At 42.8% G+C, this 16,849-nt stretch overlaps 1 protein-coding gene across 2 annotated transcripts in view; it reads right to left on the reverse strand.

The window, feature by feature from the left end:
- KLHL12 (kelch like family member 12) overlaps positions 1-16,849 on the reverse strand; it is a 37,939-nt gene that overhangs the window by 4,684 nt on the left and 16,406 nt on the right. For both annotated transcript variants that reach the window (XM_075528995.1, XM_075528986.1), the window contains exons 5-8: positions 14,181-14,330; positions 11,734-11,848; positions 614-720; positions 8-203 (exon numbers count right to left, since the gene is read on the reverse strand). In XM_075528995.1, coding sequence (XP_075385110.1) covers positions 8-203; positions 614-720; positions 11,734-11,848; positions 14,181-14,330 — 568 coding nt within the window. The remainder of the gene's footprint in view (positions 1-7; positions 204-613; positions 721-11,733; positions 11,849-14,180; positions 14,331-16,849) is intronic.

The following is a 16,849-nucleotide window of genomic DNA, read 5'->3' on the forward strand; positions in this document are numbered from 1 at the left end:
AGCCTACCTCCCAGGGCAGTGGCTCCTGCAAGGCCCCGTCGCACATTCATAGGAGCCACTGAATACCAGACCCCGTCTTCCTCTGCTGTGTAGTCCAGACATTCCACCGAACTGAGGCGGGAACGGCCATCATAGCCACCGATGACGTAGATCCGGTCATGCAGGGAGACCGAGGCCACATAACGTCTCTTACGAGTGATGCTCTATGGATTTTGAAGACAGAGGAACAGAGCATTGATGGGAGGCCCATCTCTGACCATTACCTGTTGCTAGGCATCCTGTTTTGTCTGTCATCGTACGGATATAGCACCGTGCCAGGGAAAACACCCATTGCTTCACTCTAACATTAAGTTCAATTTAGCACAGTGTGGGGCATGAGAGGGTTATGCAGGTGCCCAAACAGCGTGGCCAGATGAACGTAACTTGACATGGGGCTGATCACAAGTCCAATCCTCACACGGCTACCGTGTTAGCACACCCACTGTGGGCCAGCACGGCTTTACGAAGGCCGTGCTGTGACGAGGCTTTTCTACTCTGTCTGCATGAGCTAGGCGCTAGAGTCAAGGAATGACATGTGTGTTCTCGGCCTACAATGAGCCCCACTACGGCTTACCGGCAGAAAGCTCCACTCCTGAGTCTTGGGGTCGTATTTCTCCACCACATCGATGGGAGATTGCTGGCTTCCGAAGCCCCCAACCACCAGAAGCACTTCATTGGCTCCTAAAGAGAAACCAACAGGTTACTTCACTATCCTGCCTGGGCAACTAAGTCCAGGACAGTGTAAGTAGCAGTAGCTCTAGGATATTTTAGTTTACATGGCCCCGAAAAGTCATCTGAAATAGAAGACGTGTTGTCAGACTGCTTAAGAGGAAACTGATTCTGCGTGAGGCCCTTGTTCCTGAGGACCTGACTCTGAAGTGCACTTCCCGAATGGGACAAACAGCACACCGTGGCAGCACTTTGACCACCTGGCTCTCTTTCTTAGAACACCTTGTCTCTAACAAGATGAGAGTTGACATAAAACCTCTTCCCGATGGACATGGACTCTTCCACTGAAGCCAACTATACACATGCCCAAGTTCCTTGCCCGGTCTTCACGGCTACCAGGCGGCCGCAGGGACGCTTGAAAGCAAGAAAGGCTCTTTCTCCACCATGTTCCCCAAGAGGCTGTTTGTCAGCTGTGAGCTACTCTCTCAGACCTTATGGAATAGAACATCGCTACCCTCTCTTCCCTTGGAGGAAATCCTGTGTGTCTGCTCTACAGGAAGCAATGCAGAGAAAGGTTTGCTGGAGCCTTTTAGACTACGGAGTTTTAGGAGGGCATTTGGATGACTACAGCTATCTTAGGACTAACTTGTACTGGAAGGAGTAACTAGCAACTTCAGGCTGACAAGAAACGGATACAGCGTTAAAGAAGTAATTGATGACACCAATGATAACCCATGGCTGCTAAAATTGATAGGTGGAAATCTGGTATGCTACCCTATAATGGATAGGTAATCAGACATTGTGTGATGTGATCCAATAGGAAATACACCATCACCACTTATGATGTATTCTTTCCAAAATATTGAACCTGAGTTTTTTTTAAATCATTTCATTGGGGCCTCATAAAACTCTTATCACAATCCACACGTACATCAATTGTATAAAGCACATTTGAACATTAATTATCCTCATCATTCTCCAAATATTTGCTCTCCACGTAAGCCCCTGGCATCAGCTCATTTTCCTCCCCACTCCCCCCTCTCTCATGAACCCTTTATAATTTATAAGTTATTATTATTTTGTCATATCTTACACTGTCTGACATCTCCCTTTACCCACTTTTCGGTTGTCCATCCCCCTGGGAGGAGGTAACATGTAGATCCCTGTAATCGGTTCCCTCTTTCTACCCCACCTACCCTCTATCCTCCCGGTATCGCCACTCTCACCACTGGTCCTGAAGGGATCATCTCTCCTGGATTCCCTGTGTTTCCAGCTCCATTCTGTACCAGTGTACATCCTCTGGTCTAGCCGGGTTTGTAAGGTGGAATTGGGATCATGATAGTTGGGGGGGGGGGGGGGAAACCTGAGTCTTAGCAAGCCTCTAGTCTGACTACCAGTTCAGAGGGTTTACTTAGCTGTCACTATGTGGATGGAAGCAGGAAATTCAGCATGTGCAAACTCTGCAGGTCGCACCACCTGAATTTTTTGGTCATATAAACTGCAAGGAAAAACCAAAGAAAGAGATGAAAAGTATGGATTAAAAGAAACTAAGGAGAGGATCCAATGCAGTGTAAAAATACTGTCTTCGTTCTGATTGTAACAACCTAACAGTTTAGAAATAAGTGACACGAATTATGAGGACTGTGGGCGTTTGCTTGATACCCCATGACGACAAGAAATTAGAAGTTTTTTTCCTTCCTCTTAAAAACATGGTAATGGTCTTTTGAATATTTTAAATTAGAATGTTTTTAAAAAAATCATTTTATGGGGGGCTTTTACAGCTCTTATCACAATCCATAAATGTATTCTTTTTTGTTTGGGATTCATTTCAGAACAGATGAAATGCATTCAGCTTTGTGTTGATAACTGTTGGAAGTAGGAGATGGGTAATAGAGGAAGTACTTGAGGGAGGAAGGTGAGAGCGAGGAGGGAGAGGAAAAATGAGCTGATACCAAGGGCTCAAGTAGAGAGCAAATGTTTTAAGAATGATGAGGGCAACAAATGTACAAATGTGCTTGACATACAATGGATATATGTAAAGATTGTATGAGTCCTCAATAAAATTTTTTTAAAAATAGAAAAAGTTATCCTACAAAAATAAAAGAAGTAGAGGACATGTTATGCTGCTTGTATTACGTTTGGAGTGGTTTTGCTCTACACACAATTTATCAAGGGTGGAGTTGCAGCTCCTCTGCCACCAGCGCAGCCGCCTCCCTAACCTTGCAGTAAAGCTAATGGGCTCTTCTTCAGAGTGAGCCAGGAGCCATTTGGCCTCTTAGGGAATCAAAGCAGTTGAACAAGGGCTCTTTCATGTTAAGACAATTTTATACGTGCAGAAAATCCTTTCAGGCTGGGAGAGGCCAGGGCACAAGCTGTTTGTTTCCTCCTGCCCAAAACTATTCCCTCCCCATTGACCTCTCTGACCTGAGCAGAGAAGGGAAGAGCAATCCTTTTATCCTAATGTACTTCCTCAAATACATAAACATGATGCTAGCGGGTGACCTCGCCATGGATAAATGAATGACAACCGGGGGAGGGGTGGACAGGAGCTGACAACAAAAGCTCAGTAAATGTCTAGAAAATAACGATGGCAACATACGTACAAATGCGCTTGATACAACTGATGTATGGATTATGGCAAGAGCTGTAAGATCCCCCAATAAAATGTTTAGAAAAAAAGAGAATGACAATCTTCTTCTACACATTGATTTTCAGTTGTAATTTCTGTTGATCGATAAATAGACTAGGGGGAACAACCCTTTTCTTTTATAACACAATTGCAGCTGACCATGTTTTGCAGGATGAGGGCATAGAACTTGATAAGGAATTATCTAGATCATGCTAAAAAACAAAAACGCCCCTTAGTTTATTGACAGTACTGCAACAGTCCTTGGGTAACACTTTGGCAGTTAAATGCCTGTGCCCATGGCCGGGCTGGGAGCGAGGTGGAGAGCTGCTGGGGCCATGCTCTAGTGGCTGAGACCCTAGATCACTGGCTCCCAAACTTCTTTTGACACAAAGGGCTCTTTTCATTCCGTTCTCCTGACAGATCCCCGCCAAACGGAATTTGAGGAATTACCTCCCCATGCCTGCTGGCAGCCACCAACAGAGCTGTTGTTCCCACAAGTGTTCTCACGCTGAATGGAAGTAATTTTAGTAAAATCGAATGTCTTTGTTTAGGCCATGGAATACAAAAATGATTTTCATAAAATCTACTGATAATTCCATAAGCCAGACACACTAAAATGAAGTAGTTTCTTCCAGACCTGTTTCTAAATATATCTAGAAACATAAATAGGACCATAATGTGCTGTATCCTGCTGTTTTTATTTCATTTCTTCAAGGCATTAACTAAATCTTCTATGTGCTTAATATTTTTAGGCATTTCAATGGTTCACAATTTGGGGTTGTAAACAATCACATACAGTCCTGTGACAAATATTCTTGAGCATGAAGCTTTTCCAGGTTATTTTCTTAATGTGGAAATGAGGGGGTTGCTGGAGTAAAGAACATGACATACTCTGACATAGATTACATGTATGCCCACCAACACTTACATACAGGTGTCCAGGGCATTTGACTCTGTGGCACTACATACTGTCTTTTAAATCTTAGATAAAGAGGTTGTGTTCATGCTTTTATTCCCCATAGGATCTTATTACTAACATCTGGTCTCCTCTTACACTGAGTGGCCGCTGTGCTCCTTCTGTGAAATGTGTGCTTGGATCTTCCGTGTTTCTGTCAGGCACTTTACACATACATGATTTTAACCCTTTGCTTTGACTGTAGCAGATCTATTTTCTTCCCTTGTCTTCTAATTGCATACATATTTTGAGGTATAAAATGTTTTTGTATGACATTGCATTGATTTATCTTTCTTTGTGACTTCTCCACAGCTTTTGTACCTATGAGGTCTCTCTCTGGGACCGGAGGTTGGAACCATAACCCTTACTGGTCTAACGCTCAAAATTGAAAGCCAAACAAAAGCCTCTCTTCTTTGCCAATAAGTGAGGTATTTGTTAATTTAGGGTTTTATCTTTATTTTTATTTTTTGATTTTAACAATTTATTGGGGCTCATACAATTCTTTTCACAGTTCATACATATACATACATCAATTGTATAAAGCACATCTGTACAGTCTTTGGGGTTTTATCTTTATGACGTGAAAAATGCATTACAAAAAATCTGACAAGAACAGTTTGGAAAAGTATATTATGAAAACAGACAAGTTGGCAGTGCCAGGGTCATTTGGTTTGGCGGGTGGCGTTGTGAATGTGTGCGGCAGGGAGACAGCGGCTGGGTTAAAGTCGCAGAGTTCAGAGACCTGGGTTCCCGCCTGCCGTGATCTGTGGCTCAGGAGGACGAGGACTGTTCCCTGGCATCACACACTCCGTGAGAGCACAGCAGGCCACGGTGGGAACTAACACGCCACCTCCAAGCGGCAGACACAGTCGACCTAAGAAGGCCATGCTACCCAGTTGGTGCTAACTTCAGAACTGCTCTTTCAGAACCCCTGAAAAATGCACTTCACACCTGCAAAGGTGTTTAGAACCATAATCTAATCCTTCAAGGCAATAGCAAGTTATTTGAGAAAGCAAGAGCTCTTTCTGTTGCCAGTTCAAATAAATAAAAAATAAATCTAAAGAATCTTCTGGGATTGTTAATTCATAAAACCTTTCATGGAGGTACCATAGGTAAGTGTTGAGATGTTAACTGCAAGGTTGGTGGTTCAAAACCACCAGCCACTTCTTTGGCGAAAGATGAGACTGCTTGCTCTCCTGCTTGATCTACAGTCTCAGAAGCCCAAAGGAGCAGTCCTACTTAGTTCTATGGGGTTGCTATGAGTCAGAATCAAGTCAATGGCAGTGGGTTTGGTGTTTTTGTTAATTCAATTTAACAAGCATTTATTGAGTGCTATCATGCTCTCTAGGCAACCTGTGGCTCTATTGAAAAAAAAACAAAAACAACCCTTTATCTTCTTTATCAGAAAGAACCTTAGTGATTGAACTGAATTTGATGTCGAGATGAAGAAATGGTAACCTAGAGAAGGAGAGAACTTGTCCAAATTAAGTTAGCAAGTGAGCAGACTGAGTGACAAAACCGGCAGGAGAGACCAAGGTAAGCAAAATGCGTTTTCTCTTTTGGTCAAGCTCTTTCTACACTCTCAAGGCATCATGTGAGATTTAAAACCATGCCTTTGTAATTAAAAAATATAGCTTTATTGAGATATAGTTTACACACCATATTAAAAAGGTGATATTGGCTTTTGATGACCCCATGTGTATTGTTCACCTGTTTAAAAGTCTATAACTCAATAATTTTTAGAATATATTCTAAAATTAATAGAGTTATACTGGGTGAATTCTTTTTAAAAAATCATTTTATTGAGGGCTCGGACAATTCTTATCACAATCCATACATCCATCCATTCTGTCAAGCGCATTTGTACATTTGTTGCCATCATCAATATCAAAACATTTGCTTTTTATTTGAGCCCTTGGTATCAGCTCCTCATTTTTCCTCTCCCTCCCCATCCCCCACCCCTTCATGAACCCTTGATAATTTATAAATTATTATTCTGTCATGTCTTACACTGTCTGACATCTCCCTTCACCCACTCTTCTGTTGTCTGTCTCCCAGGGAAGGGGTTATATGTAGATCCTTGTAATTGGTTTCCCCTTCTATCCCACCTTTCCTCCACCTTCCCAGTATTGCCACTCTCACCACTGGTCCCAAAGGGTTCATCTGTCCTGGATTTCCTGTTTCCAGTTCCTATCTGTACCAGTGTACATTCTCTGGTCTAGCTGTATTTGTAAAGTAGAATTAGGATCATGATAGTAGGGAGAGGAAGCATTTAAGAATTAGAGGAAAGTTATGTTTCATTGTTGCTACCCTGCACCCTGATTGGCTCATATCCTCCCCACGACTCTTCTGTAAGGGGATGTCCAGTTGTCTACAGATGAGCTTTCGGTCCCCACTCTGCACTGCCCCTCATTCTCAGTGATATGATTTTTTTTCTTTGATGCCTGATACCTGATCCCTTCAACACTTCATGATCACAGGCTGGTGTGCTTTCATGTGGATTTTGTTGCTTCTCAGCTTGTTTACCTTCAAGCCTTTAAGACCCCAGACACTACATCTTTTGATAGCCAGGCACCAACAGCTTCCTTCACCACATTTGCTAATGCATCTACTTTGTCTTCAACCATATGGTCCTTATGTGCATTGGCTGCTCTAAGCAGGGATATTGCCCTTGGTGTGCTCCACTCTCTCTTCTTCCCCCTTCATTTGCTCCTACATGCGCCTTTGGCCTTTGTAATTTTTAAAATAACACGAGTAACCACATATTTAGGGTAATGCTATATTAAAATATTTGAATATTCCCCTGCAACCCCATTTCCATGGGGTAACCTTGTTAAAGTGTTAGTGTAGAATCTTGCATACTTTTGTTTATGCTCATGTAAACATACATATAAAATACCTAATTAATTTAAAAAGGGGAGTTGCATCCCTCACTTGGGCTAGTATAGTGATATCTCAGCTGTAGAACTCTATTCCAAATTTGTGTTTGAACACAAAAAAGCTTAAGAACTGAACATATTTTTCCCGTAAGAAGCAATGGAAAACCAAATAATTGACTCTGAGGTCCCAAAGTTACACTGATAAATTCAGTATGGAGGCTTTTAGCCTTCTCACATTCTCATGTCATTGTCTCGGGTATGCTGTAACCACCTAGTTGTTTCTGGTTTATCCAAATTAATAGTAACTTTCAACCTCTTCCATGATCTGAGTTGTTTCTGGTTAATGATTGCACACCTTTCACTCCATTGGCTGATTTAATAACACCCCCCCCCCCCCCACACACACACACAACGTTGATAATGTTGACTTAGCCCTGGGGTATTCACCCACCAAATCAGACAAGTGGCAACCTTATTCAAATGTCACAATGGTTTTTTTCCTTAACTCTATGTGGCTCTCACAGTTCTCTTCTTAGCTTTACTGTGGGTACCTCTAACTTTCTTAAGAGCCATGGTTGTGATATTTTATGCAAATAAAGAACACGAAAAGCATAATTACAAATATTTTTGTGCACTCACACAAGCACAGTAAGTTGTCTGAGCAAGAGCAGAGCTTAGACTGAAGTGTCACCTCTTTGTGTCCCTGGCAAGACTTGACTCAACTCCTGACTCACTCTGAGCTCACACAGGTTTTCTCAAGTTAGATTTTTGGTTCTACTACCAAGTAAGGTTACAAAATCTGAGATTTTTTTTTTTTAACTTTGCTATTGGAATAGTGGAAAGTTCCGAGATTGGAACCATTCCACAACCGAGGTATCACTGTAGTTCTCCATCTACACAGCTACACAGAAGGGGGTACTCCCCAGAAAACCCATGTCATTTGTTTTTTTGATGTGCGGGGGATAGTGCATTTGTTGTTTGTTCCACCAGGTCAGACTGTTAATTAAGCTTTCTATTTAGAGGTTCTGAAAAGATTGCATAACTGTGTGACAAAAAAGGCCTGATTTGTGGCAGACCGGGGACTGGTTTTGCCATCATGAGAATGCACTGGCTCACACAGCCACCTCAGTGTGTCAGTTTTGGGCAAAAAACAGCAAGCCTCTCTTGCCCATGCACCTTACTCATCTGACCTTGCTCCATGCGACTTCTTTTTGTTTTGACGACATAGAAGAAGTAAAGAAAAAAACAAGGGAGGTGCTGTCAGCCATCCAAACATGAGTTTGAAAAATGTTTCCAAGAATGGAATGGAAGATTTGACAAATGTATTATATGTAATGGAGAGTATTTTGAAGGTGATAAAGTTGTTTTGTAAAAAATTTAAGTACATCATTTTGGGGAAAAAAATCTGTTTTTTTGGGGGGTACCCCCTCATATATATGTGACTTGATGCTATTAATAGATGTAATTACGAGTAGGGAACCAGTGGAGAGGTCTGGGAGGCTGGCCCCAGCACCATAAATTAAGTGGATTCCTGCCCCTCCCCCGAAAAGAATTTGTTCCAAAGGATGACATTGACTCTGCAGCTCCGGGAGATGAACATATCTGATCAGAGCACACGGGAGAAGATGAAGGGGCAGGAGGAGAGAGTGGAGCACAGCCTGGCCCACCAGGCCGTGATGATGATGTTCCTGAGTAGAGCAGCCAGTCCACAGAGAGAACAACATGGCTGGCCCCACTATGAGAAATGATGCCAATCAGTGACTAAGGGAGATACAGGGGACTGCACCGGAGACACAGTGTGGGAATTGCACCTGACCTGATCCCACCACACCGAGGCAAATCACTGGGGGAGTGCAGCGGAACAGCAAGGGAATGGAGTGGCAAGGTCCTCCCCAGGGAATGCTGAAAGTAGACTTTGGGGCCAGGGCGTGGTGCCCCAACAGACTGGACTGGAAAACGCTCCTAAGGGCCAGCAAATGATCCCTGAACTAACTACAAGCTTTTCTCTTGTGAACTGTTTTGTTCTGTTCTTTGTCAGTGGTTTGTTTTTGTTGTTTTGTTGTCTGGTTGTATACTGTTGCTTTGTTTTCCTCTGTCTTGTTTTCGTGCATGTTAGTGTCGCCACAGGTCTGTCTGAATAGGACAGGCTGGATGAACTATCTGGAGGAAAAACAACGGGACCGACAGTTCCGGGGGGACTTGGGGTGGGGGGGTAGGGAGGGTAAGGAAGTGGTGTTAACAAACCCAGGGACAAGGGAAAAACATGGGACCCCAAATAGTAGAGAAGGGGGAGTGGCAGGCCTGGTAGGAAATGATCAAGGGTAAGGTTGCTTAGAGAAGAGGTATACTCTAGCCCAGGTGGCAACGAAGCATGGTAGTAGGGCAGGAGGAAAGTCAAGGGAGATGGAGGAAAGAGCTAGGAGTCAAAGGGCATTCATGGAGGTCTAGACAAGACATGTACATGCAAATATATATGGGAGGATGGGGAAATAGATCTATGTGTCTATATTTATAGGTCAAGTATTAAGGTGGCGGAAGGACCTTGGGCCTCTACTCAAACACTCCCTCAATGCATGAATACCTTCTTTTATTAAATTGGAACTCTATGATGCTCAATCTCCCGACACAACAGCTGGAGCCAAAGTGGGTGAACAAGTAAATGTGGTGAAGAAAGCTGATGGTGCCCGGCTATCAAAAGAGATAGTGACTGGGGTCTTAAAGGCTTGAAGATAAACAAGCGGCCATCTAGCTCAGAAGCAACAAAGTCCACATGGAAGAACACACCAGCCTGTGTGATCGAGTGGTCCCAAAGGGATCAGTTACCAGGCATCAAAGAACAAAAAATCATATCATTGACTGCACACCTCCATGATAGGATCGCTGAAGACAAATGGGTGCATAAGCAAATGTGAAGAAAGCTGATGGTGCCCGGCTATCAAAAGAGATAGTGTCTGGGGTCTTAAAGGCTTGAAGGTGGACAAGCGGCCATCTAGCTCAGAAGCAAAAAAGCCCACATGGAAGAAGCACAGCGGCCAGTGCGATCACGAGGTGCCAAGGAACCAGGTATTAAGGCATCATGCAAAAAAAAAAAGAGATGTAAGTGTGTGTATGTATGTGTATATGTGTGTATATGTATATATGTATATGTATATATGTATATATACCATATTAAATGAAGGGGGAAGTGCAGAGTGGAGACCCAAGGCCCAAGTGTCGGCCAATGGAGATCCCCTCATAGAGGGGTTTAGGAGAGGAGATGGGTTAATTAGGGTGCGAGGTAGTACCGATGAAGAACACAGCTTTCCCCCGGGTCCTGGATGCTTCCTCCCCCCAACTACCATGATCCGAATTCTACCTTGCAGGGCTGGATAGGACAGAGGCTGTATACTGGTACATATGAGGGCTGGAGGTACAGGGAATCCAGGGTGGATGATACCTGCAAGACCAAGGGTGTGAGGGACGATGCTGGGAGAGTGGAGGGTGAGTGGGTTGGAAAGGGGGAACTGATTACAAGGATCCACATGTGACCTCTTCCCTGGGAGAGGGACAGCAGAGAAGGGGGGGAAGGGAGACTCCGGATAGGGCAAGATATGACAAAATAACGATGTATAAATTACCAAGGGCACATGAGGGAAGGGGGAAAGGGGAGGGAGGGGGAAAAAAAAAAAGAGGACCTGATGCAAGGGGCTTAAGTGGAGAGCAAATGCCTTGCGAATGATTGGGGCAGGAAATGTATGGATGTGCTTTATACAATTGATGTATGTAAATGTATGGATTGTGATAAGAGTTGTATGAGTCCCTAATAAAATGTAAAAAAAGAAAAGAGGAGAAAAAAATGATTAGGGCAAAGACTGTACAGATGTGCTCTATACAATTGATGTATGTATATGTATGAACTGTGATAAGAATTGTATGAGCCCCAATAAATTGCTAAAAAAATAATAATAAATTAAAAAAAATAGATGTAATTACTATCATAGTACATTGCTACTGTGATTTCAGAGATTAAGCATAGGTGGAGACAGATCAATATCTTGCACAGCTCATGCAATCAGTCGCTGCTGGAGTTGGAATTTGAACTTATTGTCATATGCCTTTAATATAAAGACTACTTCATTTACTCTTCATAATGACCTTAGAACAAGTAGTATTTATGAATCCCAGTTTTAAAACAAGGAACTAAAGCATAGAGAGGTTCAGTTTCCTGCCCCAAACCCCTCGTAAGTGGTCAACTGGGATCAGCATCTTCACTACTGCACACCGCTGTCCCAAACCCCTATACCTTTGACTACACTGACCTGCCTTTCCTATCCCTTTGCGTCCTAGAATGGAAAACAAGCACAGAGGGAGAAGGCGGGCAGCGGGTGGGACATGGCACTCCAAATCATCACTAATTATATTGTATATAAATAATATATCCCATAATACTCAACAACGTATCACTGTTTTCACAGATGACCCCATATGGAGATGATTAAAAACAGGTTTGAAGCAAGGTTGTGTAGTGTTCATTGGTAGCATGCCACCTCCAAGGGCAGCATCCTGCCAAAATGCCAGCTTACCTAGACGAGCCCTTGTCCTGGGTCCCTGCATCTGACTCCGCAATTCAGGCCGCAGATGAAACTTCTTTGCTTCATCAACTAGGTCCCTGCATTGTAAACTACAGCGGATGAAAGGCTGAAACACAGCAGATAACAGAGTGAACCAAGGAGCCTCCTCTAATGCTAACTAGAGGGCAATGACACTATAATTCACTTCTTAATATAATATATAAAACTAGTTCCTAAAACCCTGTGGTCTCAGGAGGGCTGCTGGTAATAATGGCTGCCCTTCCAGAAATAGTTTTATTTTATTTTTTAGATTTTAAAAAATTATTAATAATTTTACTGGAGGGCTCTTACAAATCTTATCACGACCCACTGCTCAACTGAATTAAGCAGACTTGTACCTATGTCACCATCAACATTTCAAAAACATTTTCTTATTACTTGAGCCCTTGGTATCAGCTCCTTTTTTCCCATCCCACCCCCCTTCCACCCTTGTGAATTCTTGATCAGTTAAATATTATTGTTGTTATTTCATGTCCTACACTGTCTGTTGTCTCCCCTCACCCACATTTCTGTTATTCATCCCCCTTGGAAAGGGGGGTGCTGTATATCCAACCCTGTGATGGGTTCCTTTCTCCCCCTTCCCCATGTCCCCCCAAAATAGTTTCAAAATTGATTTTTAATTAAAAAATATTTTACATAGTTCAAATATAAAATGGTATAGAAGATAAATGTAAGATGTTTCACTCCTGCTTACAGGTAATCACAGTTTATCAGTTTGTTTAAACATCCTTCTGCCAAGTGTGCAAACAGAAGGATATAATAACAATTAAGAACTTTAAGAGGGTAATCAATAGGTTTCTGTTATTTTCTGAGATGATGATGATGGAATATTTTCTCCAAGGATTATGGCAGTACCATAAGCCCTTTGTGTATTCCTGATAGAAGTCTGTTTGTGTATCCTGCACTTACCCCTAATTTCACTCTGCACCCTTTCCTGTATCACTCTCTTGATCAAAAGACAACCTTGTATGAACTCAATAAAGGATACCAATGACAATAACTATGTCCCACACCTCTAGCTCCTTGTTGGGCTCAGCCCTTGGGAAGAGACTGATGTCAGGTCTTTATTCCTGTCTCTCTCACTGCAGAACTGGCTGTATCCTTCAACCCAAGGCCACAGCTCCTCAAAAGGTTGTGACTCAACTGAACTTACTTTCCTCCCATGTTCTGGGAACCAGACCTTGACCTTGGTCCCTTCAGATTTTGGTGTGGCTAACAGTTTGGTGGTACTAGCTCCAGGTTACTTTACAGTCTTTTACTGTTCCCCTCACTTTCAGTTTTGTAAACAGCTCCTGTCTATATAATCACTCCTTGAACTGTTTTGGGGTACACCATCTTGGACAGGACTGATAAAAGCTCTAATGACCAAGTACATCTATTGTCCTAACCCCAGAAGTTTCCACTACGCATCAAAAGGAAAATAAACAATGGTAGTAGCAAATACCTATGTACAACTTGTACATTAACCTTAAAAGACATTAACTTATTTAAAACAACTTATAAGATGGGCAACTCGTATTACATTCAGTTTATAGATAAGGTGGCTGAGGCACAAGTAAATTAAGTAACCTACCTAGCGTTCTTACAGTTTTAAGTGCTGAATCCGGGGTTTTAGTTCCTGAGTTCGACTCCAGAGTCTGTACTCTTAACAACTACATACAGAGTTAGACATAACATAGAAGTGGAGGGGTTACCAGAATGAAGCTACAGATAAGAAGCAAGGGAGCTTAAGATGTTACACTAACCAAAAACCTGTGTTTATCGTAACTCCCAAAGAGATCTGGAGTTCAGCTCCCAGGAAAAAATTATTTATAAGTTTGAACCTTATCTACATGCTATTAGTGTTGCCTCAAAGTACAGTGCAGGTAATCAAACATGGTCCAGGTAATTTAGGTCAAATAAAAATAAAATGTGAAAATACACCAGTAACAACTTCAGTTAGAAAAGTGCTTTAAAAAAACCCCTCAAAATTGTATAATCAAAATTGGCATTAAAATGCATTAAGTGGTTTCCATGCTGATTTCACCAAAGGTTCAACCACAAGGAAGGTTTGTTGCTAAGCAACGCACTGTTGTCTTGTGTGTGTTTTGTGGCATTCATCACACTTTACATTTACTGGAGAAGGAACAAATTTCACTGTCTGATGTTGGCTATGGAAAATACTTAGGAGCATGTTTTTTTTAAAAAAAGGTAAATTAAATCATAAATTTACATCTGTGTCAGTTTATCGAGGAATTAACTTTTCCTGGACATATGTCTGAGGATTATCAAGTACACCCCTCTGGGAGATTCCTGGAGACACTGTGCAGTCCCTACTACATGAACACACTTTCCGGAACACAGTACTAAGCTCCAAACCCTCAAACAGCATCAGGCCCCGGGTGTGCTGCGTGACTTACCTCAGCATCTATAACATCCGTGATGTACCTAGGGGTCAGGAGGGGCATCCGCACATACTGGAGCAGGTCAGGCAGAGACTCTTCTCGCTCCTTCTTGGCATGCTTCACCCAGCTGATGACCGCCTCAAACACAGGCTCTTCAGAGTCCACCTGTGAACGGAGAGGGGCACATGGGGCTCTGCTTTCCAGCAAGCTCGTTCTCAAAGGCAGTCCGTGCTTCCGGCCCTTCTCGCACCTCACTCCCACGGCCATCATTTCCAGTCTTCTAGAAACAGATGTAGGCTCTTGGGGAAATGGTCTTTTCAGACATTTTGTTTAGAGTAGTTCAAGAAAAGAATTAGCGGGTAAAAATGATTCCTAAAACAGATAATACCTGTCATATATTATGCTTTACTTTAAAATCTTTTCTCATGCATGAATCCCCCCCCCTTGGGAACTTGTTGCTCTGTTCAAACCTGGATGTTGAAATAAGTCTTACTCTTAAGTACTGTCTAATCACCGTCAGCCATCCTCTTCACCCAAGTCTGCGAAGCAGAAGCATCTCTTATAGTCCATGGAATGCTGCTATTTTATTTTTTTTAATTTTATTTTTTTTGGAATGCTGCTATTTTCAAACTCTAATCAGTTAGCATTTAAGCAACTGCCATATCTGAAGCACTATACAGGAGGGCTTCAAAAAGTCTGTGGAAAAATGTCATTGTCTTTTAATTCCCTTTTTTCCCGTGAACTTTTGGAAGCCTTCTTGAAGGGGGGATCTTAGGTCTCAGCGTACATGCAAGACACTGGGAAAGGTCAGACCCTCCCTAAGACGCTGACTTGACACATGGGGAAGGCGCCCCGGCAGTGTAGTGGTTATTCGCTAAGCTGCAGACCCCAAGGTCAGCGTCTGAAACCGTGAGTGGCTCCTTGGGAGAAAGAGGCGGCTTTCTACTCCCACAAAGTCAGTCTTGGAAACCCACAGGGGCAGTTCTACCCTGCTCAATAGGTCACAATAAGTCGGACCAGACTCAGTGGCATTGAGTTTGGTTTGGTTTCTTTATATCACCGAGAGGAGACAATATGTAGTAATACTTAGGCCCTGCCCAAGACACATACCTCAGTCAGGGTCCTGTGTTCCGTCAACCAGTTCATAGAGCCTGTTTTGTTTTTTTTTAATTTTTAGCATATTTATTTATTTTAAATAATTTTATTGGGCACTCATACAATTCTTATCACAAATCCATACATCTATCCATTGGGTCAAGCACATTTGTACATTTGTTGCCATCATCATTCTTAAAACATTTGCTTTCTACCTTCAACCCTTGGTATCAGCTTATTTCCCCTTCCTCCTCTTTTTTGAGAGGTCATTTTAGTGTCCGGTTTTAACTAGAGAAAGAAACTATCTTCCTATTCCACAGATTTACTGATTTACCTACCAAGTGCTAGGCTTATACAACGGTGAAGAACTCAAACAGAATACTTGCTTTTAAGAGGTACGTAATTATAAAATCAGAAAAAACAATCCCACTGTCTCAATCTACACACACATATTATAGAGACAAGAGCAGAAACTCATGAGATTTGCATTTAGGCTGGTGGGTCGGTGAAGGGTCTTCCTGAAGAAGCAGTAAACTGGCAGGTGCTAGGTGGGCAGCAGGAGGCCAGGGAGAGCACGCTGAGGCCCGAGGGCTGCACAGTGCAGAGTGGCAGCCATCGGTCCCATGCAGCGAGTTACCATCAAAGTACCTGCCAGTGCCACTGATCACTAGCTCTAGCTGCATTTCTAGTGCTCAAGAGCTACCAAATTGGGCAAGGTCGGAGTAGACCATTTCCATCTTCACGGAAGTGTCCTGCTGGCTAGCACTGCCATACAGCAAGAAGAAGGGCAGCTTGAAAACAGTGAGAGAAGGCAAGCATAGCGCAATGGACGAGAGGGGAGGGAGCAAGCAACGGTCAGCTTACAGAGGGCAGCCCGAGGCCAGGGTTTACTCCAGTGGGCACTGACTACCATGACAAGATTTCCAGCAGGCTAGTGGCAGGGACAGGATCTTGTTTTGCCCAGACCCCCGTCATAGCTGGAACAGTCTGGAAGGGCACAGCGGGGCAGTTAGGAGGACACTTGGGCACACCAGGCAGGCGGTGATGGAGCTTGGCTCAGCTCTGGCGGTGGGGAGACAGAGGAGTAGATGCACTGGAGAAGTAAAACTAACCTTCCTTAATGACGGCTCGGGTGCAGGGGAGGGGCAGAAAGGAACCCACGGTATTTTCAATAGTTTCTTTCAAAGGATGACAGGCTGTAAGTTCTAAGCACCTGCACACTAGACTCTATTGTCTTCTAGCTGTAAACTTAATATATCAACTTAAAAATCAGGGTTAAAATTGTGATCAGGGGCCCTTGAGCTAACTGAAGACAGAATAAGTTATAATTGCAGAGAAACAAGCTAGACTCAGATGGAAAAATCTATAATACGTGTAATTATGGGAAAAATGATTTTTTTCCATACCAAAATCCCAGGGTGAATTTACTCATGGATTTAATACTCAGAACATTTCTATGTACTAAGTACTAATACCAGGGCACTTCAAAAAGCTTGTGGAACAATTCCACTATCTTTTCATTCTGACGGCTTGTGAATTTTTAAGGGAAAAGTTTAAAAGCTACATTTAAAAAACTGAATTTAAAATTT

Source organism: Tenrec ecaudatus, chromosome 1 (assembly GCF_050624435.1).
Source record: "Tenrec ecaudatus isolate mTenEca1 chromosome 1, mTenEca1.hap1, whole genome shotgun sequence".
Classification (NCBI taxonomy): Eukaryota; Metazoa; Chordata; class Mammalia; order Afrosoricida; family Tenrecidae; genus Tenrec; species Tenrec ecaudatus.